At 40.9% G+C, this 23,466-nt stretch overlaps 1 protein-coding gene across 2 annotated transcripts in view; it reads left to right on the top strand.

Moving 5' to 3' along the window:
• abcb4 (ATP-binding cassette, sub-family B (MDR/TAP), member 4) overlaps positions 1–23,466 on the top strand; it is a 123,587-nt gene that overhangs the window by 43,401 nt on the left and 56,720 nt on the right. For both annotated transcript variants that reach the window (XM_060824959.1, XM_060824957.1), the window contains exons 7-12: positions 2,297–2,468; positions 9,936–10,060; positions 13,758–13,929; positions 16,552–16,665; positions 19,373–19,483; positions 22,133–22,258. In XM_060824959.1, coding sequence (XP_060680942.1) covers positions 2,297–2,468; positions 9,936–10,060; positions 13,758–13,929; positions 16,552–16,665; positions 19,373–19,483; positions 22,133–22,258 — 820 coding nt within the window. The remainder of the gene's footprint in view (positions 1–2,296; positions 2,469–9,935; positions 10,061–13,757; positions 13,930–16,551; positions 16,666–19,372; positions 19,484–22,132; positions 22,259–23,466) is intronic.

Below are 23,466 nucleotides of genomic sequence, written 5' to 3'. Positions count from 1 at the left end.
GTTCATAGCTCCTTGAAATTGGAGTCGCAGATAGGCAGGATAGTGAAGAAGGCGTTTGGTATGCTTTCCCTTATTGGTCAGAGTATTGAGTACAGGAATTGGTCGGTCATGTTGCGGCTGTACAGGACATTGGTTAGGCCACTGTTGGAATATTGCGTGCAATTCTGGTCTCCTTCCTATTGGAAAGATGTTGTGAAACTTGAAAGGGTTCAGAAAAGATTTCCAAGGATGTTGCCAGCATTGGAGGGAGAGGCTGAACAGGCTGGGGCTGTTTTCCCTCGAATGTCGGAGGTTGAGGGGTAACCTTATAGAGGTTTACAAAATTATGCGGGGCATGGATAGGATAAATAGGCAAAGTCTTTTCCCTGGGGTTGGATGTCCAGAACTAGAGGGCATAGGTTTAGGGTGAGAGGGGAAAGATATAAAAGAGACCTAAGGGACAACATTTTCACGCAGAGGGCGGTATGTGTATGGAATGAGCTGCCAGAGGGTGTGGTGGAGGCTGGTAGAATTGCAACATTTAAAAGGCATTTGGATGGGTATATGAATAGGAAGGGTTTGGGGGGATATGAGCTGGGTGCTGGCAGGTGGGACTAGATTGGGTTGGGATATATGGTCGGCATGGACGGGTTGGACCGAAGGGTCTGCTTCCATGCTGTACATCTCTATGACTCTAAATGATCTTGAATTGGTAGATGTAGAATTTATAAATGTGGAATTAAGAAATAAAAAGGGAAAGTAGACATTAATAGGAGTAGTCTCTAGGCCCCCTAAAGTCGCTACACAATGGGACAGAGAATAAGTCAGGAAATAATTGAGGATGTATAATAAAGGCAGTACGTTAATCACGGGTGCCTTTTAATCTTCTTGTAGATTAGGATAGTCAGTTTGCCAGAGGATGCCATGAGGAAGAAACCATAGAATGCATTTGGGCCAAAACAATATGTTATGGATTCAGCCAGAGATTGATTAAACCTATATCATTAAACATCATCAGATCTTTAACTGGAAGAATAAAGGAACTGAATATTATTTGACCAAAGAAAGACTGCAGAAAACTACAGAACAGATGGATTTGGAATTCCTTGTCCATGAAGCACAAAAAGCTAGTATCCAAGTTCAGTGGGTAATTAAGAAGGTAAATGAAATTTTTGTCCATTCTTTCGAATGGAATGGAATATAAAAGGAGGAAGATTTTAGCAAAACTTTACAAGGCATAAGCCAGTGCACGACTGAATGCTGTGAACTGTTTTGGGTCCCTTATCTACTGACATTTTGAGTCCTGGGTCGGGAGGAACTGTTTTTGAAAGGTGGTTGAGTAGATTGGGCCTGTATTCTTTGGAATTTAGAAGAATGAGAGGCAAACTTATTGAGAAATACAAGATTCTTAGGGGGCTTGACAGGGTAGATGTGGAAAGGTTGTTTCTTTTAGTGGGAGAGTCTTTTGTGGAACAGAGGGCATCATCTCAGAATGAGGGATTGGATACATTTCAGACAGATGAGGAATGTCATCTCTGAGGATAGTGAATCCATTGAATACTTTACTGCAGAAGGTTGCTGAGGCTACATCTATTCAAGGCTGAGATACATTTTTAGTCAGTAGGGAAATGAGGGTTATAGGGAAAACACAGAAAGGGGGAATTGAGGATTATCAGATGAGCCATGACTTCATTAAATGGTGGCGCAAGCTTAATAGGCTGAATGGCTTTCTTCTGCTCCTATGGCTTATGAACTTATATTGTACCCAACATAAACTTCATTGTTTCATATGAAAACCTTTGTAAGTAACGTCTCTTAAATTAAAAGGAAGGCTTACGTTTATGTGGTACGTTTCAGAACTTCAGGATATTTCACATCACTTTGCAGCCAATTAAGTTCCTTTTGAAGTTTGACAAGAAACAAAACAACAATCCCAGCTTCTACAAACAGCAAATTGATTATGCCTGGATAATCTGTTTTTAAGTTGTTGGAAGATTTTTGTGGTACAGTGTCTGTGAACTAGGAGTCCCGAGTTCACAATCAACTGTTTCAGATGTGTGTAATTGCATCTCTTAACAGGTGGATTCGGGAAAATATCTCAATACGTTTGTGGGAAGAGGGAGTATGCCCATCATCCATTTTGAATAGGAAGCCTATGATTTTGATGATCTAAAGGCACCAGAACTGCATTCATGCCAAAAGTCAGACATGGGATAGGTTTAAAATGTTGTATAAAACGTTTGTATTGAACATGACTCACAGTGAACTGACATTTTAGCAGATGATGATCTTAAGTTACAATCTCTTTCTTTTGCAGTGATATTGCAAAGATAAGTGAAGGAATTGGTGATAAAATAGGCTTGCTGATACAATCACTAGCCTCCTTTATAGGGGGTTTTGTGGTTGGCTTTATCAAAGGATGGAAACTAGCACTGGTGATTCTGGCTGTGAGTCCGGTACTAGGAATTTGTGCAGCGATCTGGTCCAAGGTTAGTGTGTTTGACTGTGCATTTTTAATTAATCCATAAGTATAGTTACCTAAACCAATTTGAATGATATCTTACATTTCATCTGAGATATGAATATTATGCCCTAATATCTACCTCGCGTTTCCTCCTGCAGCTTTTGTCAGCTGCTGTAGGGTGAAAGGAAGCTCATTCCCTAGTTGATTATGCTTTGAACCAGTCAATAATAACTTTTCTTGTGGGTCAGAAACCTTATTATTGTCTTGATTAATGCAAAGATCCAATAATTATGACTACCATCTAATGGAACATCTGCTACTCCTGCAGGATCAGAAACTGCAGGCAATTATGTTGAATTTTGTTTTAACGTGGACAGCTAAACATGGTCTTAGTGATGAAGGTGCTTGCTGTTGCAGGCAAATTAGGCTTCCTTTTCAATCGTGGAATGTCTCCTGGAATAAGTAATGCATGTTTCATGGGTGCAATTCTAAATACATGCTGAAACCACTGGACCATAGATTATCATTGTTAAGATACACATCTAAATCTGTCAGACGCGATATCATACAGAAAAGGAGCAATAACTTTATAAATTACTGGAAAAAAAACATACAGAGCTTTCCTTACTATGTCATCTAATAAATCCTTGACAATGATGTTAGTTAAGATGGCTGTCTGAGCCTCACTCCTCTTTCCTTGCAGTGAATCTCCTGGCTATGTTAACTTGGCCATTCAACCTGATATGTAGATCCCACCTAAAATCTGTTGATTTACTGTATATTCCTATTGTTTTTATCCTCTTCATGTGGAATATGAGGTCTTAAGTTCTCTTGCATAATGAGGCCCTATTTGTAATCTGTTCCCCATGGTGAGGTTGGGGAATGTTACATAAAAATCATTGCCACTTTCTCTTGCAGTAATAATAATTGGAATTTAGTTCTGGCTATGGGGTCCTATTCACTGTTTGGAGAACCATGGGAACCCTGTGTAATCTTCTACCAAGAATCTTGATAAAATTATGAGGTAAAGCATCTACTTACCGACAATACTGTCAAGCCTCCTGTACGACCAAGTTCCAAGGTGGGGCAGAACCCTTGTCCATGAACTGTCAGTCGAACAGAAGTTGTGGGCTCAAGATTTCAGAAGAACAAGGGCAGGTCACAGAGAGAGGGTCACCAGTGAAGGAGAAAATTGGGTGTTGGATGCAATGCCCAGGGATGGCTTTCAGTAGTTCCTTGACCATGCACCAAGCACCAGTGAATTAAAGACCGCTTTATTTGGATGCCGGGCAATGTTCTGGAGATGGTGGAAACCTGAATGTGTTTCATGTAATCTTTGAGCCACCATTAAAATACACTGAGCTCAGGAATAATTAAAACTCTTTTATGGGCCATTTGTTGACATCCTGGCTAGTCAGCCTGTCTCCCTCAGCACATTTAATGCAGACAACTTTCAAGTTGCTTGGAGTCACAGACACTGCCTGATGAAGGGCTTATGCCCGAAACGTCGAATTTCCTGTTCCTTGGATGCTGCCTAACCTGCTGTGCTTTAACCAGCAACACATTTTCAGCTCGTCACAGACACTGCAGCAGACTCCACTAAATTCTGCCAATATCTTTGCTTTCCAATTAGCTCCTTGCTTTTACTTTTTAGGGTTCAAGAAGAATTAAGCAAGCAAAACCAGATTGTAACTCAAAACAATTTTTTTTTATTTGTTCATGGGATGCAGGCATTGTTGTATTGCCAACAATCTCCACTAGTAATAACTTGTATTATTATAAAATCTTCTACATTCAACATTTTATACCAAGTGAAGTATGCAATAAGTTGCAGTTTTTACTATGCAGTAAATGTTTTTGAAAAAGGGACTGAAACATGAATCAGAGCTGAAACCCAGATTATAATATAAAATCTTAATGTCTGTTTGCAACTACCATTGCAATTTCTCTGTTAAAGAAAAGAGGCACTTTCCAATCATTACCTTATGTTCTCCTTCACGAATGGATTTTAATGTGGAGTTCAGTGGCAGTCCAGGGTGAGCTTAATATGGAACTCGAGAGAAATGGGAAGAGAAGCTCTCATACTTGGTTATGGGTGAGATGTGTGGTTTGAAGCCAAGATTAGACAGAACTCAGTGCTTTGTCAAGTAAGCAAAATATGAATGAGACCAAACAGGAACCAGGAGAGAAGCTAGGGGAGGTTGCTGAAGACAATGTCAAACAGAATGATGTGTGCCGGTACTAAAATAAATCAACGAACTGCAGATGTCAGAAATGTGAGCTATAAACAGAAATTTCTGGGAAAACTCCACAGGTCTGACAGTAACAATGGAGAGAAAGCAAAGTTAACAATTCAGGTCCAGTAACCCTTAATGAGATTTAAGTAAACTTTTGTAAGTAAAGATATAGGACACAAGAAAAGCAGGTATGAAAATAAGTATATTTTATTTGAAATACTTGCCAAGTTTTAAAATGTTAGGCGACGTGTTGACTCTGAAGTTGCCTATTGTCATTGTGTGACATTTTCAGCAGGTTTACAAATATTTCTGTACTAGGTTGTTTTGTATTCACAGCTTTGTGGCCATGAGGTCAATGATTTCATATCCTACACATCCTGTCAGATCTTTGTTCATATTACATATACAAAGAGAGACAAATAAACATAAAACCGTGTTAAGTAAATTCTTTCTTGATGACCTTAAATGGTACTGTTGATAAGTTAAAATATCTTTGTCAAGGGCTTGGTTGAACTTTGAAACTGGTTGAGAGGGGAAATGCTTATGTCAATATAGTTATCTCACACTATGGTGAAGGTTCAAGTCACTATAAAATTTTCAAGCTGCGTAACTAACCCTATAATGCAAATATAATTCTAAAATATGACCATGATTTGGATAAATAAAGAGTGCGCAGGATAGTTCTAAGTTCCTGATATTTTCTTTATTTTCTAAAATGTTTGAACACAATATTTATATCCAGAAGCTGCGTTCTTAATAGATTGATTTATAGGTTGCCTTCTCACACTTCTTATTGTGACTGACAAGGAACAAATTGATTACACTGTCTATTCTATAATATTTTTAGGAATAAAGTAACAGATTGTTTTCAAAACCAATTAATTGAATGTATACAATCTGTTAAAATTTTGTCTGCTTCAGGACTGGATAAGAAAGAGGAGAAAAGTTGGGCCAGTACATTACATTATGTGGGAACTATCACAAACATATAGTAGCTAGACTGGACACTGATGAGAAAGCTGCACTTTCTAAAGATGTATTTCAACCACTCTTAGTTGTGTTCATAGAAATTAAATTACTGAGTAGATGAGGTTTAATAGAAGGAAACTGGTCTGTGTAAAGCACAGATGTTTTTTGTTTATTACTGATCTTTATAGGCTGGCAGAGAAATGCGCTTCTGAAAGATTGAACCCAGAATTAATTTGTGACTAGATCATGGTTGAAGTAGCAAATGAAGCCTTGAAAGACCGTTTTACAAGCTAAAGAGGAATTAAGAGGAGTGAAAGTGGCACAGATTGCTAGGAAATCTGAACAGGGTAAATGCTTGAGAGGAAATTTAAAGCAGTTTATACACCATGAAGTTTCCTTGATGCAGCACAAACAAGCCAAGCAATAAGGAAGACCTCCCAGTGGGGGACCACAATGCCACAACTGCCAAAAAATGGGCAATTATTAAGGAGTTTCTCATCAGCTAACTGCCATGTAAAAGGAAAAACTCTTTGAAGTATTGGCACAATCAAGATTTCGAAACACCACAAGACCACTATGAAACCTTTGTTGGGAGAAACCTATAAACTGAAAACAAATACTGGAGTGTCAGAATGGAGATAAATTGATGTTGCCCCACAGAATTTAAAATGAATACAAGTTAGTGTTTTTGTATTATCAGATTAACTAAATTATTTAAAGAAATAAAAATACAAGCTTCCTCTATGAATTAAGAGCCCTTAATGTAAACACCCAATTCACAGCAAGGTTCAGAAGTGAGGAAAGTGAAATTGTTGAACTTCATTGACATTCAAAATAAATATTCTCTCCCAAGCAAGAGAATTAAATTAATCTGTAAGGTTGATTGGATTGTCATAACTGACCAAATATGTGAATTTTGAAATGTGTTCCATAATTGTTCTAGGGTCTGGGGCAATTGAGTTGAATTACAGCATTGGCTGAGGAGAAAAGAGCAAAGTTTCACAACCGTTTATGGCTAGGGATGTACAGGAAATAGAGTGTAAACCAAGGCAACGAGTCTCTTCATCAGTCACTATGTCAACAGGGGAGGATGATATTCAGGTATGAATGTAATGTCAGAGTGAAATGGTTTGATAAGAATCATAGAATTCACACAATGTGGAAACAGGCCCTTCAACCCAACAAGTCCACACTGACCCTCCAAAGAGTAACCCACCCAGACCCATTCCCCTACTACTCTACGTTTTACCCCCGACTAATGCACCTAACCCACACATCTCTGAACACAATGAACAATTTAGCATAGCCAATTCACCTAACCTGTGCGTCTTTATTATGGGAGGAAACCAGAGCACCTGGAGGAAACCCACGCAGACACTAGTAGAATGTGCAAACTCCACACAGACAGTCATCTGAGGCGGGGATTGAACCTGAGTCCCTGGCACTGTGAGACAGCAGTGCTAATCACTGAGCCAGAGTGCTGCCCCAAACAGAATCTGTTTGGATTTAACTCAGTTGAATAAAGCAGTATCCTCTTCTATCTGGATGTAATTGGCAATTATCTCTGAATGATGTCTCCAGAAATTTAACAACATTAATTCCTCCCGCCCATCCATCCATCCACTATCCATCCACATTGCTCACCCATCCATCCATCCACCCATGTATCATATCACCTGCCCAATGATCCATCCATCTAACTGTATTGTCTGCCCATTCATTCATCTATCCATTTATCCATATTGCCCGCCATCCATCTATCTATATTGCCCATCCCTAATTGCCTGAGCGAAATGGTGGTGTTCTGTCTTCCTCAACCAATGCTGTCCTTGGAGTGAAGGAACACCCACAATGCTGTTAGGAAGGCTGTTTCAGAATTTTGACTAAATTACAGTGAAGGAATTGTGATATACTTCCATGTTAAGATAATATGTGGCTTCAAGGGAAATTTGCCAGTGGTAGTTATCCCATTCATCTATGTCCTTGTCCTTCTAGATGTAGAGGTTGAGAGTTTGGAAGGTACAAGCCAGAAAGGCCTCAGCGAGTTACGTTCCACACACAACGATAGTGTGCACTGTTGCCACTGATGGTGAAAGAGTGAATGTTGAAGATGATAGTTTTAGTCCCACTGAAGCCAGCTGCAATGTCCCAGTTAGTGTTGTGCTTCTTGACTGTTGTTGGAGCTGCGCATATGCAGGCAAGTGGAAAGCATTTCACCACACTCCTGTTTTGTGCCTTCTTGATTTTGGACAGGCTTTGGGGAGTCTAGAGGCAAGTTACTTGCTGCAGAATTCCTAGCTTCTGGTCTTCACTATAGGCACAGTATTTATGTGGCTGATCCAGTTTGATTTCTGGTCAAAAGCAGCTCCCAGATAATGGGGGATTCAGTGACGGTAATGCCATTGAATGTGTAGGGGTGATTAGATTTTCTTTTGTTGGAGGTAGTCTGACACTCAAGTGGCACAATTGTTACTTGCTACTTTTCAGCCCAAGCCTGGATATTGTCCAGGTCTTACTATATTTGAACACAGACTGCTTCAGTATCTGTGGAGTCATGAATGGAGCTAAACAGTGCGTAATCATCAAAGACCATCCTCAATTTTGATCTTATGATGGAGGGATGGTTGTTGATAAAGCAGCTTTAGGTGGTTGGATCTCGGACAAATTTTTTACACTTCTTAGTTTGCTGTGCCTTTAACAGATTACCATTTGTAATTGATCACTTGCCAGTAATATTTGAAAATTATTAAAAACGCATTAAAAGGTATTGATGGAATACTATATGACATGGGCAATATACTAATCAATGGATCCAAAAACATGACCAGAGAACTGAAACAGTCATGCGTGTCCTACTGAATGTAAGCCTAATACTGAGGGAGAAATGAAAAGTTGCAGGATTGGAGATATAGCTTGATGAGTACATTACCAAAACTACAGAAATTAAGCTAGAACAGCAGAAAACTAAAGGCATTAGAAAATGCCCCATCTCAGAATATCACAAAATTTAGAAGATTTTTTATGATGGTGAATCGGTGGACAAGATTTTGCCAAATGTAGCAGAGGTTAACAAGCCTTTGAGATGGCTTCTACACCAGGGTCAACAATAGCTTTTGACAAAATCAAGGCACTCCTCATCACTTCAAAACTTAAGGCACACGGTGATCCACGTCTGCCATCCATAGTGATAGGTGATCCATCTTTAATAGGATTGAGGCAATGCACTTTCAGTTGCACAAAGATAGAAATTGGAAATTAGTCTTTGTACCTCTAAATCAGTAAGAGGGACAGAACAATGCTGTGATTTAATTGACAAAGAACCTTTAGCAGTAATGTGGGCATTGGAAAAATGTTCAGGTTATGTGATAAAGTTACAGCTCAAGATGGAAGCAAACTAAAAGCCATTGATCACTCTTCTGAATACAAAGGAAGTAGCTCAGATATCACCCAGAATTCGAAGGTTCAGATTGAGTCACATGAGGTGTGACAGGCCTGAGAGTGCACAATTGAAAATGTACAGCGGATGTCCCAAATAATAGCAAATACAGTAGACCAAGCTGATTTTGATTTAATTGAAGAGATTGAAGTGTATACTTCAAGAGTGACTAAACACTTAGCAGCTATAGAATAAAAGCTGAGGAGATGTGAGAAACTTAAGAACAGGTGAAGAATGGATCACAATTGTGTTATGGACCAGACCAAATCCCCTCAAAATATTTTAAGAAGGTAGCCTAGATCCTAACCTTTTCTTATTTTGGAGGTAAATGGAAGGTGTTGTGTTCCAGATGCATTTTGAGCCATATAAAATACTGTGGTTTCAAGAGTAGATCATAGACTAGGAAATTTGCAGTGAAGAGCTCATTTTGCGAAGAGAGGAAGCCTGTCCACCATCTGTGGAGAGAAATCAGAGTTAGCATTTGGGGTTCTGTGACCCTTCCACAGAACTCTCACCTGATATGTATTTTAGTTCTGCACAATTTAGAGGCTTCTCCAATACATGAAGTTAGAGCCTTGAGCTAGGGATTTTGACAAGAGACACTAGATGGTTTGACCTTACAGGGGTTGAATCATACAGAATCCTGTTTGGTTTGAAAACTTCTCTCTTTGCTCTCCTGTACCTGCCTGTGGTTAAACAGCTGTCAAACTCGAATGTAACATTAATAGTCACTGTTGAGGTGAACTACAGTCAAACAAATAACATGTTCTTTTATTTTTATGATGTTTGCTATAATATTTATAGTTCCTCAAAGGATATGACTTAATTTTCCTTTCTTTGAATGATTTAGTTGTTGTCTTCGTTCACAAAACAAGAGCAAAGTGCATATGCAAAAGCTGGAGCTGTGGCTGAGGAGGCGTTGTCAGGTTTCAGGACTGTTGTAGCTTTTGGAGGACAAAAGAAAGAAGTTGCAAGGTTAGCCTTGTTGTTTACCTTCTTGAGAGATGACAGTACCCAATGACACTAAAGTTGTGATTTATAAGAGTTGTACACTTATGCCCCTGCTGTGTATCATAGCCACATGCAGGCATTTATTATATATACTGAAACCTCAGAACATGGAACAGTCTTTCCATTTTAGCTACCTTTATGGAAACTTTTCGCTGCTTTTTCCTTCTGTACACATGAATACATTTTAATGAGAGGCAACTGATAATCCATATTCCAAAACCTGAATGGAGAGTTTTACTTATCACAAAAAATTCCACTGTCAAAATGCTCCAATCGATCTGTTCAGTGATGGTATCTCTCACTTCTGAAACAAATGAGACTTGACCCTGGGCTCCTGTTCCCAAAGGTAGTGAAACTACCATCACATCACAAGTGCCCTAAGAGCCCCATTGAGTCTGTGTTTGTTTTCACCTGTTATAGAGTCATAGAGATGCACAGCATGGAAACAGACCCTTCGGTCCAACCTGTCCATGCCTGTCAGATATCCCAACCCAATCTAGTCCCACCTGCCTGCACCCGGCCCATATCCCTCCAAACTCTTCCTATTCAGATACCCATCCAAATGCCTCTTAAATGTTGCAATTGTACCAGCCTCCACCACATTCTCTGGCAGCTCATTTCATACATGTACCACCCCATGCATGAAAAAGTTGCCCCTTAGGTCTCTTTTATTTCTTTCCCCTCTCACCCTAAACCTATGCCCTCTAGTTCTGGACTCCTCAACCCCAGGGAAAAGACTTTGCCTATTTATCCTATCCATGCCCCTCATAATTTTGTAAATGTCTATAAGGTCACTCCTCAGCTTCCGACGCTCCAGGGAAAACAGCCCCAGCCTGTTCAGCCTCTCCCTGTAGCTCAGATCCTCGAACGCTGGCAACATCCTTGGAAATCTTTTCTGAACCCTTTCAAGTTTCACAACATCTTTTCGATGGGAAGGAGACCACAATTGCACGCAATATTCCAACAGTGGCCTAACCAATGTCCTGTACAGCCGCAACATGACCTCCCAACTCCTGTACTCAATACCCTGACCAATAAGGGAAAGCATACCAAACGCCTTCTTCACTATCCTATCTACCTCCAACACCACTTTTAAGGAGCTATGAACCTGCACTCCAAGGTCTCTTTGTTCAACAACACTCCCTAGGACCTTTCCATTAAGTGTATAACTCCTACTAAGTTTTGCTTTCCCAAAATGCAGCACCTCGCATTTATCTGAATTAAACTCCATCTGTCACTTCTCAGCCCATTGGCCCATCTGTTCAAAATCGTGTTGTAATCTGAGGTAACCCTCTTTGTTGTCCACTACACCTCCAATTTTGGTGTCATCTGCAAGCTTACTAACTGTACCTCTTATGCTCGCGTCCAAATCATTTATGTAAATGACAAAAATTAGAGGACCCAGCACCGCTCCTTGTGGCATTCCAATGGTCACAGGCCTCCAGTCTGAAAAACAGCCCTCCACCACCACCCTCTGTCTTCTACCTTTTGAGCCAGTTCTGTGTCCAAATGGCTAGTTCTCCCTGTATTCCATGAGATCCAACCTTGATAATCAGTCTCTCATGGGGAATCTTGTTGAATGCTTTACTGAAGTCCACATAGATCACATCTACTGCTCTGCCCTCATCAATTGTTATTTCTTCAAAAAACTCAATCAAGTTTGTGAGACATGATTTCCCACGCACAAAGCCACGTTGACTACCCCGAATCAGTCCTTGCCTTTCCAAATACATGTACATCCTGTCCCTCAGGATTCCCTCCAACAACTTGCCTACCACCGAGGTCAGGCTCACTGGTCTATAATTCCCTGGCTTGTCCTTACTACCTTTCTTAAACAGTGGTACCACGTTTGCCAACCTTCAATCTTCCAGCACCTCACCTGTGATTATCGATGATGCAAATTTCTTAGCAAGAGGCCCAGCAATCACTTCTCTAGCTTCCCACAGAGTTCTCAGGTAATCTGATCACATCCTGGGATTTATCCACCTTTAACCTAGGCTGCAGTGTTTTCCTGGATATAATTCAAAAATATATTGGTTGGAAATGACAGTCTAAATTTTATGTGTGAATTTAAAAGCACATTTGGTTGGCAGCAACAGAATAGGCTCTGAACAATTTGCATATGACTCTAAGGAATAGAAGTAGGCCATTTGGTCCCTCGAGCCTGCCTCGTCATTCAATAGGATCATGGCAGACTGACATTCATCAAGTCCACTTTCCCACATTTTCCCTTTAACCCTCTACTGATAAAGAATCTATTGATCTCTGTCCTAAATATACACAAGGACTGTGCCCACACAGATCTTTATTGCAAGAAGTTCCAAAGGCACTGAGAGAAGAAATTCCTCCCCATCTCAGTCAAAAAAAATTGGTGCCCTTTTATTTTGATATTGTGGCCTCGGGCCCCATGAGAGGAAACACCCTCTCAGCATTTACCATGTGAAGCCCCTTATGAATCCTATATGTTTCATTGAGATCACTCTTTTCATTCTTCTAAACCCCTATGAGAAGAGTCCCAACCTATTTAGCCTTCCAGGGATCAACCTAGTAAACGTTCTCTGGACTGCCTCCAATGAAATGATATCTTCCATAAGTAAAGAGAACAAAACGTTCATTGTACACCAGATGTGATCTCACCAGCACCTTGCACAATTGCAGCCTGACTTCCTTATGCTTATACTCCAAACGCCTTGAAATGAGGGCTGACATTCCATTTGCCTTCCTAATTCCCTGCTGTACCTGTGTGCTAGCTTTCTATGTTTCATGTACAAGTACCCCCAAGTCCCTTTGTTTTGCAGCTTTCTGCAGTTTCGTTTAAGCAATATTCTGTAGTTGTGTTCTCCCTTCAAAATGAGTAACTTCATGTTTTCCCACATTATGCTCCATTTGTCATGTGGCCATTGACAATGGACATTTATCACCCAGCTAAGTGATGTTTCAGTGAAGCAACAGCTAGCTGAGAATCAGCATTTGTTGGAACTTATCATCAAGCCATATTCCAAACATAGGCAAAATTTATTTTTAGCTTGCCATTCTTTGGGCTGAATTTTAACGCTGACATTTGGGTGGATCAGGGTGAGGTAAGGTGCTAAATTTTAAGAAGAAATCTCAAATCCAACCCAGTTCATGTTCAACATCCCCACTTCCGGGTTAAAGGTTATGGAATGAGGGGTGGACTCCTGGGATTTGGGGAGTTGACAATTAAAATGCGTTACTGCGGTTGATTTCATCCCATTTAACTCCCATCCATTCAAAGACACATGATATCAGGTATCAATCACCATCGCTCTCCAATCCCTTCCCAACCCGGAATAGGGATCAGATCCCACTCATCCCAATCCCTCATATTCCTGTAAGATCATTGTTGCAATTTAGCTTTTCTTTCCTGCCTCAGGTTCTCTGCTGCCTGACTGGAAACTAAATCTGTTCATCAGAATAACATGCAGAATAGTTTTTACCTTGGCTTTTGTGTTCTCTGTCTGAAACACTTCTCTGATATATCTTAGAATATAATTTTTCTAACTCAGATTCTCATTCCGACCAGAACAAAAGCAGGTAGTTGAAAAAAAATTCTCATTTACTCTGTTATAAAGATGACCCAGAGTGGTGTAATGGTTGGATTATTGTTCCCGTTACAAATTATATTCACTTTTTTATCAAGGTATGAGAAGAATTTGATTGAAGCTAAGAACGTTGGAATCAAAAAGTCAATTAGCAGCAATATTGCGGTGGGTTTCACCTTCTTAATGATCTATGCGTCGTATGCTCTGGCATTCTGGTATGGAAGTACTCTGATATTGGATGATAATTATACAATTGGAAAAGTGCTAACAGTAAGTGACATTTCACACTATGTTGAACACTAAGATAATGCTTATAAGGATTATGATTCTAAAAATTGTTTTTCTGTTCTCCTTATTCGAATTTTTATTTCTTTTTCCCATTTCAACCACATGGGGTAGAAATGAATGTAGAGCCAATTGAGGATCACTACTACTTTTATTGCTTTAAAGCATGTCCTAAACTGGAATCTCAAAGAATAACTTTAGTTGAATCTCAGGACTGCTCATGATGTTAGTCATGTCTCCACAGTCAAATCAAGTTAGAAAGGAGCAATTTTGTGCTGTGTGTTAGCAGTCCTCGGCTAAGTCAGAGGCAATGAGGTTCTAGTGGGCTGCAGGGTTGTGATGGGTAATCATGGTGCTTGTGAACTCAGTGATCATTCCTCCTCCTCCTGCCTCTTTATAAAATGTTCACAGCTTTCTTCACATTCGCACTTACAAGAGGCTATTGAAGGATTTTGAGCAGGACAGACCAGAGCCTCCCCTTCCATCGAGAAATAATTCTGAAGCAAGGTTTTGTCAGTTGACATTAAGCACCTAATTTACGTATTGATGTCTGACTGGAATGTTCATCGGTAAACATCCATCTGGCAAAGAAGAAACAGAAGTCAGTTGTTTGTGAATAGCTTTATTCACAAAACTCCATACAATAGGCTGCTTTTCCCTTCCATGGACGATACCCTTCCAAATGGAAACTGGACCCTTTATAAGAAAATGTACAAAAAAGCAGCAGGAATAGGCCATTTGACCAATTAAACCCATCCACTATTCAACATGATCATGACTAATCCTCTATCTTGACACCACATTTCTCTCTCCACTAACTCTTTCTAACGTAAGGCCTCTAGAAATCTATCTAATTCTTTCTTAAGTAAATTCTGTGACTTTCCTGCCGCAGCCTTTTATGGTAGAGAATTCCACCGGTTCATTGTACTCTGAGTGGATGATGAACTACATAGCCTTGGACAACGACTCTTTGTTTTATCTTCTTGGCTGTTCTCCCCTCTGAATTGCTTGTCAGGATCCTATCTCCATTCCAGTCTAGTTTAAATTTACTCCAACAGCATTAGAAAAACTCCCTTTGACGATATTGGTTGATGTTTGTCGGTGTTCTTGTTCAGATGTAAATGTCCAACATGTACAGGTGTCCCCTCTAACAGAAAAAAATCACAATGCCTCAGGATACTAAAGTCCTCCTCCTGCACCATCTCACCAGCCATGCTCTATCCTTCTATAACTGTACTCACTAATGCGTGATACTGGGAGTAATCCAGAGATTACAACTTTTGAAGTCTTGCTTTCCCATTTCCTATTTAATGCCCTAAGTTCTGCTTGCAGGATCTTCTTCCCTTGTCAGTGGTTCCAACATGGCATTTGAGAACGAATAGAGTATCTTGCAGTCACATCTATGATTGTGGAAATGCCTGTTTACTCCCCTCACTAACATATCTCTTATCATTATTCCTGCCCATTACCTCTTCCTCAGCACCTACCAAAATTAAGGAAAATCCAAAAATGTTTTATCAGAACTTCGAGAACAAAGGGTTTACAAAGGAAAGAAGGGCAGAAAATGTGGGCAAATTTTTAAATGAGCACTTTTGTCCTTCCAAGGCAGCAGGATAATGGAGTTAAAAAGGGGATAAGCATAATAAGCAGAATGGCTGCCTTCCTTGAACATGGATAAACTGCCAGGCCCAAATTTTATTTTATTATTCATTCATAGGATGAGGGTGTTGCTGACCAGGCCTGCAATTATTGCCAAGAGGGCAGCTAAAAGTCAGCCACATTCCTGTGGGCCTGGAGTCACATGTAAACGAGACCAGGAAAGAATGGCAGATTTCCTTCCCTAAACAGCATTAGTGAACCAGATCAGCAATGGATTCATGGTCACCATTGGACTCATAATTACAGATTTTTATTGAATTCAAATTCTACCATCAACCTTGGCAGGATTTGAACCTGGGACCCCTGAGCATTACCTGGGTTGCTGGATTAGCAGCCGAGTGACATTACCATGAGACCTTCACCTCGCCCTGAATTTAGTCTATTAAAGGAAGCCAGTGATGAAATACCTCACTAGAATAGAAAATATAGGCAATGCATTGGAGGATTGGAGGTCTGTGGACATTGCGTCATTATTCCAAAAAGATGTGAAGGATAGACCAAAAATGAAAGTCCTGACCCTAGAGGTAGGTAAGTTACTAATGTGCCACTCAGAGATTGCAGTGGGATGAGGCTTTATAATATAGTCCTCCTAGCACTGTAGTCTATACAAATTGAGAAATGGATATCACAAACACAATCATTGCTGCCAGTGAGGCAATAGGCTCAAAGTTTGATACCCCTGAGGCATGCCCTGCCCGGTGGGGCTTTGTAGGTGCCCAGAATATTTGGATGAGGCCTAAGGTCGATATTCATCCTTGTCCCAGGTTTCTTTCTTCAGGTGGGTGTTGCTAATCCAAAAGCAAGTCTAGATTAATTTCTACCCTAAGGTTTTTAGAGATTCAACAAATGAACTATGACAGTTAAAGAACAGACAATTAGCAATTCTAGCATTCTTTTGCCAGTATCCCCCCCCACTTTTAACACTTCAATTGTTTTTTAAATCTTTAGGTGTTCTTTTCGGTGCTGATTGGGGCATTTTCTATTGGCCAGACTTCACCAAATATTGAGGCACTTGGCAGTGCAAGGGGAGCAGCCTACATAGTCTTCAACATCATTGATCAGGTGACCATATATTCCATTGGAGTTGGGAATGGGAAAAACTTGTAAACAAAATCACATTCAAACATCAAAGTTGCTGCAGAATGTATTTTGTGAGACCGGGAATCCAGAGTGTGAAGATTTGTTTATGGCTTGGAGGTGCCGGTGTTGGACTAGGGTGGACAAAGTTTAAAAATCACATAACACCAGGTTATAGTCCCAACAGATTTATTTGGAAGCACTAACTTTCGGAGCGCTGCTCCTTCAGGTGGTTTTTATCTAGTATGTTTTAAGCCCCAAGATCCCTGGATGCATGAAACTACGCTAAGGTTAAAGTTGTCCTACCGGCCTCCATTTCACCTGTTAGATTCTCTTCCCACCCCGCACTTCATTTTAAGCTAGAGTTTTGTGAAAAGTAAGTGCTCAGTTTCTTCCAGGCAGCCTGTCCATGAAGGATGGTTGAAGTCCATAGAGCAACCAGTTGAGATCTTAATTATAGTGCTCTCTTCGACCAGTACTGTTCACAGTTACAATTTGGCTTCATGCCTGGATCACAGTGCGGCCGGTGTGTAATTTGGTGCTGCTAGTCTCTGTGCTGGTTTGCTGCTGCAAACCTGACCCTGAGCCGTTGTGACTGAGAATTACTCAGGGACAGATACAATGCCCACCACTAATTGACCGGCTGTCAATGAAGGCTTTGTTGTGCTCCTCACTGGCATTTACAGTCAGCAATGTAGGCCAGTCCCATTGGTCTGGTAAGGAGGAGAGGACTCTCAGGTAAGGAATGCACCCCCTTTTCTGGACTTCTGGAGAGAAAGCACAAGACTTCCTATCTTTTACAAGCCTGAAAATCAAATATACAAGAAAAAGGTGAGACAGAGATGAAAGGTTAGTTAATAATTATACAATTGCAATATTCAATTCCCCCTTATCTTAAAAAAGCTTAAGAAACCTTAGACTTTAAACTGAATTTTATGAGCTATTTAACTTTGTGATTCTCCTCAGAAACATTTCATTCGGATGTGTAGCAACAAACTGTGAATGTGAATCGGGTAATTTTCTGCTATCCTTGGAGATGGGTTGTAAAACAGGAAGGATGGCAAAATAATGCTGAAAATTCATTGTCATAGAAACCAACACCAGAGAAGAAAGCCATTCGGTCCATCAAATCTGCAGTGGTCAAAAATGAGCACTCAATTATTCTGACCCCATTTTCTAGCATTTGGCCCATAACCTTATACATCCTGGCATATGAATAAAGAACAAAGAGAGCAAAGAAAATTTACAGCAGGAACAGGCCCTTCGGCCCTCCAAGCCTGAGATGATCCAAATCTACTGTCTAAACCTGTCGACCAATTCCTAAGCATCTGTATCCCTCTGCTCCCCACTTACTCATGCATCTGTCCAGATGCATCTTAAATGAATCTAACATGCCTGCTTCTACCACCTCTGCTGGCAACACATTTCAGATACCCACTACCCTCTGTGAGAAGTACTTGCCGCGTGTATCCCCCTTAAACTTTTCACCTCTCATCTTGAAAGCATGACCTGTCATTATTGAATCCTTCGCCCTGGGAAAAAGCTTATCCCTATCCACTCTGTCTATACCCTTCATGATTTTGTAAACCTCAATCAGGTCCTCCCTCAATCTCCTTTTTTCTAATGAAAACAAACCTAACCTACTCAACCTCTCTTCATAGCTAGCACCTTCCATAGCAGGCAACATCCTTGTAAACCTTCTCTGCACTCTCTCCAAAGCATCCACATCCTTTTGGTAATGTGGCGACCAGAACTGTACACAGTATTCTAAATGCGGCCGAACCAATGTCTTGCACAATTTTACCATGACTTGCCAGCTGTTATACTCAATACCCTGTCTAATGAAGGCAAGCATACCAAATGCCTTCTTGACCATTCCATCCACCTGTGCAGCAGCCTTCTGAGTACAATGGACCTGCACTCCCAGATCTCTCTGCCCATCAACTTTTCCCAGGCTCTTGTGCATCACCTCACATTTATCTGGATTGAACTCCATCTGCCACTTTTCCACCCAACTCTCCAGTCTATCTATATTCTCCTGTATTCTTTGACAGTCTCTTATGCTTTCTGCTACTCCACCAATCTTCGTGTCATCTACAAACTTGCTGATCATACCAACAGTGCCCTCTTCTAGATCATTTATGTATATCACAAACAACAATGGCCCCTGACCCCTGTGGAACACCACTGGTCACCTTTCTCCATTTTGAGAAACTCCCTTCAACTACTACTCTCTGTTTCCTGTTGCTCAACCAATTCTTTATCCACCTAGCTAGAACACCATGTGACCTCTCTGTTAGTTTACCTTTTCAAACTCCTTACTAAAGTCCATGTATGTGACATCAACAGCCCTTTCTTCATCTATCAATTTGGTCACTTACTTGGTTTGGGGCTCAATTGGAAGGTTGGCCACCCACCCAGAAGGAATCTGTGCCGTTAAGAGCTACATTCTGTTTCTGCGGGCAGTTTGCCAAAATTGGGTGATGGGGAGACTGTCCAAAGAAAGCTGGTGACCTCACGGCAGGTTTTCATGGTAGAGCACCACCCTCCCAGCCAGCTGTGGTTTTTGGATTTTCGTTATGGCAATGTTTTCCATATTTGTACTGCATGCAACTTGACAAATACCTTTTTTTATCAAGAATAAATCTGAGATCTTACATAATTAATTTACTTTTTCTTCTTCATAATGCAGGAACCATCAATTGACAGTTTTTCAGAAAGTGGACATAAACCTGATCAAGTTAAAGGAGACGTTGAATTTATAAATGTACACTTCAAATACCCTTCCCGGTCTGATGTTCAGGTAGGACACATTCTAATGCCTTGGGAACAGAAATTGCAACACTTTGTTTTCTTTTATTAAGATAAAGAGTTCTTACTCAAATTAAACTATTAAAAGTAGACTTGCTGCTTTAATAAATGTCAAGGCTGATGTGACCATGTTTTATTTCTGTTCTGAAAATATTTGCTTAGCTAGACAGGACTGTGCGCATTCAGTACTAATACATCAATGATATTTCACATTTTTGTAATGTTCTGATGAAAGCCCTTTGCAGACGGACTGGGAATGAGAAGGTTTGCAAAGTGTCACGGGAAGGTTCTGTGGTTGGGGTGATGGTGAGAAAGGTGGGGGTGAATGTCTTCCTGACACCTTCTCACTGCCATGCCATTTTGGAAGTTCTGATAATTGCCAGGATCCATCTGAACTACATGGGAAGAGATTGTTTAAGAACAGCTTCCTGCTGATTGGTATCTTACACCAGCTCAGAAGATTAGCAAGCTTTGGGAATGGGTCGAGGGACATGGAGGCAGGCTCCAATATCAGTGGTTGCTCTGGGGACCAGCTCTCCAGGGCGCCACTCAATCAGCAGGGCAACCTTGCCTGGTCCCAGCTTTCCTCAATAATGTTTAGACCATTTCAAGGGTGTCTGATCATCAAAGTGCTTTTGACTGCAGCCTCAGCCTCAGCAATAGCCAATGTTAGTGGTGGCACAAATAGCTGGCAGTCCCTGAGTGAGGTCAGCATTCTTAATTGAGTAGGAGCCATTTAATGAACCACTGGAACCAAAGTGTGTCCCTTTGTTTTGCAATGAAAGAACAAAGAAAATTACACCATAGGGACAGGCCCTTTGGCCCTCCAAGCCTGTGCCAATACAGATCCTCTACCTAAACCTGCCACCTATTTTCTAGAGATCTGTATCTTAGAGTCCCAACCCAATCCAAATGAGAATAGATCCTATCCCTCAGTATCTTCTCCAGCAGCTTCCCTATCACTGACATCAGGCTTATCAGTCTACAATCAGCTGGATCATCCCTGTCACCCTTCTTAAACAAGGGGACAACATTAGCAATTCTCGAGTTTTCCGGGACCTCATCCATGTTCAAGGATGATGCAAAGATGTCTGTTAAGAGCCCAGCTGTTACCTCTCTCACTTCCCTAAGTAACCTGGGATAGATCCCAACTAGACCTGGGGACTTGTCCATCTTAATGCCTTTTGGAATACCCAACATTTCCTCACTCCTTATGCTGACTTGCCATAGAGTAATCAAACATCTATCCCTAACCTCAACATCCATCGTGTCCCTCGCCTCAGTGAATACCAATGCAAAGTACACATTAAGAATCTCATCCATTTTCTCTGACTCCACGCATAACTTTCCTTCTTTGTCCTTGAGTGGGCCAACCCTTTCTCTAATGACCCTCTTGCTCCTTATATATGAATAAAAGGCTTTGTGATTTTCCTCAACCCTGTTTGCTAAAGATATCTCATGACCCCTTTTAGCCCTCTTAATTCCTTGTTTCAGACTGGCCCAACATTCCTGATATTCTTCCAAAGCTATGTCTGTCTTCAGTCACCTAGACTTTACGAATGCTTCCTTTTTCCGCTTAGCTAGTCTTACAATTTCATCTGTTTTTAGATTAGAGTGGTGTTGCAACAGCACAGCCGGTCAGGCAGCATCCAAGGAGCAGGAAAATCGATGTTTCGGACAAAAGCCCTTCATCAGTTTCATCTGCCATCCATGGTTCCCTAATCTTGCCATTTCTATCTGTGGGCGGCACGGTGACACGGTGGTTAGCACTGCTGCCTCAGAATGCCAGAGACCCGGATTCAATTCCTGCCTCAGGCAACTGCCTGTGTGGAGTTTGCACATTCTCCCTGTGTCTGCGTGGGTTTCCTCTAGGTGCTCCGGTTTCCTCCCACTGTCCAAAGATGTGCAGGTCAGGTGAATTGGCCATGCTAAATTACCGTAGTGTGAGGTGAAGGGATAAATGTAGGGGAATGGGTCTGGGTGGGTGGCTCTTCGGAGTGTCGGTTTTGACTTGTTGGGTCAAAGGGCCTGTTTCCACATTGTAAGTCATCTAATCTATCCCTCATTTTCACAAGAATGTGTCTCTCCTGTACTCTAATCAATCTCTCTTTGAAAACCTCCCACATACAAATGTGGATTTACTGTCAAACAGCTGCTCCCAATCTACATTCTCCAGCTCCCACCGAATTTTAGTATCGCTGCCCTTCCCCCAATTTAACACTCTTCCTTTAGGACCACTCTCATCTTCGTCCATGGGTACTCTAAAACTTACAGAATCAGCTAGAGCTGAGTCATCCCTGCTTCCAGTGCCAGCAATAAGATGCCTGCCTCCTCAGCAAAATTTAGGCTATTAATTTATTTCTTTATTTTCTGATGCTGCCTGGGTTGTCGGATAGTTCCACTATTTCTGTTCATATTTCTGGTTAAATCACATGGGCATTTTGCTATCAACCTTAAGTTTGTGACCAATTGGTCTATGCTCATGTCGAGGGTAGATTGAATGAATACAAACTTCTCACAGTCCTGCCTAACTGAGCCAAAATTTTCAAAACAAAAATGAAAAATGGTTGAAAAGGCCTTGACACATATTAAAGCCTAATAGCGCAATGTTAACTTACCTTTCCTTTTTGTTTTGTGGTAGATATTAAAAGGTCTCAACTTGAAGTTGAAATGCGGGCAAACAGTCGCTCTGGTTGGCAGCAGTGGCTGTGGTAAAAGCACCACCATCCAACTTCTGCAGAGATTCTATGACCCTGAAGAAGGAATGGTAAAGCGTTTAACAACGTTTGTCGTGTTGTGAAAATAAAGTCACTAAACACCAAATGGGTTCAGCAGTTGGGAGCTCCAAATCCAACATTGAGTGGGATATGATCCCTACAGGGGTAGATTTTTAACACAGGGAATTTTCAACAGGAAAGCTGGTGGGTAACTTTTCCAACTGCACAAGAGAATGTGGACATGGCAATTTGAACTGCTGGGCAGGACAGAGCATGAGCCAGCATTCTTTTGTCTGGTGTTTGAAATAAGAACAGCAGCCATATGGTAAACCTATGTACAGAAAATAGTGTTCAGTTCCCGTGCAGATGTAAATTGCAGAAATAATGTATATGATGCATGTTATAGCCCAGTACCTGAATTTAGAACTTCTTGTCTGGAGGAAACAAAACACAACCCAAAACAGGAGAGTGAAGGTGAGGGCATGATTCAAAGCAAATGAACACAGAAGATAGTCGCAGGATCTTGAGATAAGAATGACAAAAATGATACATAAAGTATCTGTAGACATGAATTGGAAGATTAACATCAAAATTTGCTCATGACAGCAAATTGTAGGTAGAATAGGTTGGTATGGTGGCTCAGTGGTTAGCACTGCTACCTCACAGCGCCAGGGACCCTGGTTTGATTCCAGCCTTGGGTGATTGTCTGTGTGGAGTTTGCACATTTTTCTTTTTTCTGCTTGGACTTCTCCTGGTTCTTTGGTTTCCTTCCACAGTCCAAAATGTGCAGATTAGATGGATTGACCAGGCTAAATTACCCATAGTGCCCAGGAATGTGCAGGCTTGGTGAATTTACCATGGGAAATACAGCGTTACAGGGATTGGGGATGGGGGGAGGAGGGAGCGCAGTGGGTTCTGGATGAACGCTCTTTGGAGGATCAGTATGGACTCAATAGGTCAAATGGCTTGTTTCCACATTGTAGGAATTCTATGATTCTAATAAATTATGATAAGTATTGATAGGGACTACAGGAGGATATATTGGCAGGATAAGTTCTTGCAGCTCTTAGTAGCAAACATAAAGTAAACTTTGGAATCAAAATACAAAGTGTCCCTGGGTTGTGAAGTGTTCCATTCATCAATCTGACGTAAGTTGGAACACCATGCATAATAGAATGCAGTCGTTTGCAAGTATAGGAAATGTCCAAATGTCAGTACTTTGAAATTAAATGGATTGCATTCTTCAGTACTAGTGTTT

Source organism: Hemiscyllium ocellatum, chromosome 5 (assembly GCF_020745735.1).
Source record: "Hemiscyllium ocellatum isolate sHemOce1 chromosome 5, sHemOce1.pat.X.cur, whole genome shotgun sequence".
Lineage (NCBI taxonomy): Eukaryota > Metazoa > Chordata > Chondrichthyes > Orectolobiformes > Hemiscylliidae > Hemiscyllium > Hemiscyllium ocellatum.
The sequence above is the reverse complement of the archived record's forward strand: the minus strand, read 5'-3'. Positions and strand labels throughout refer to the sequence as shown.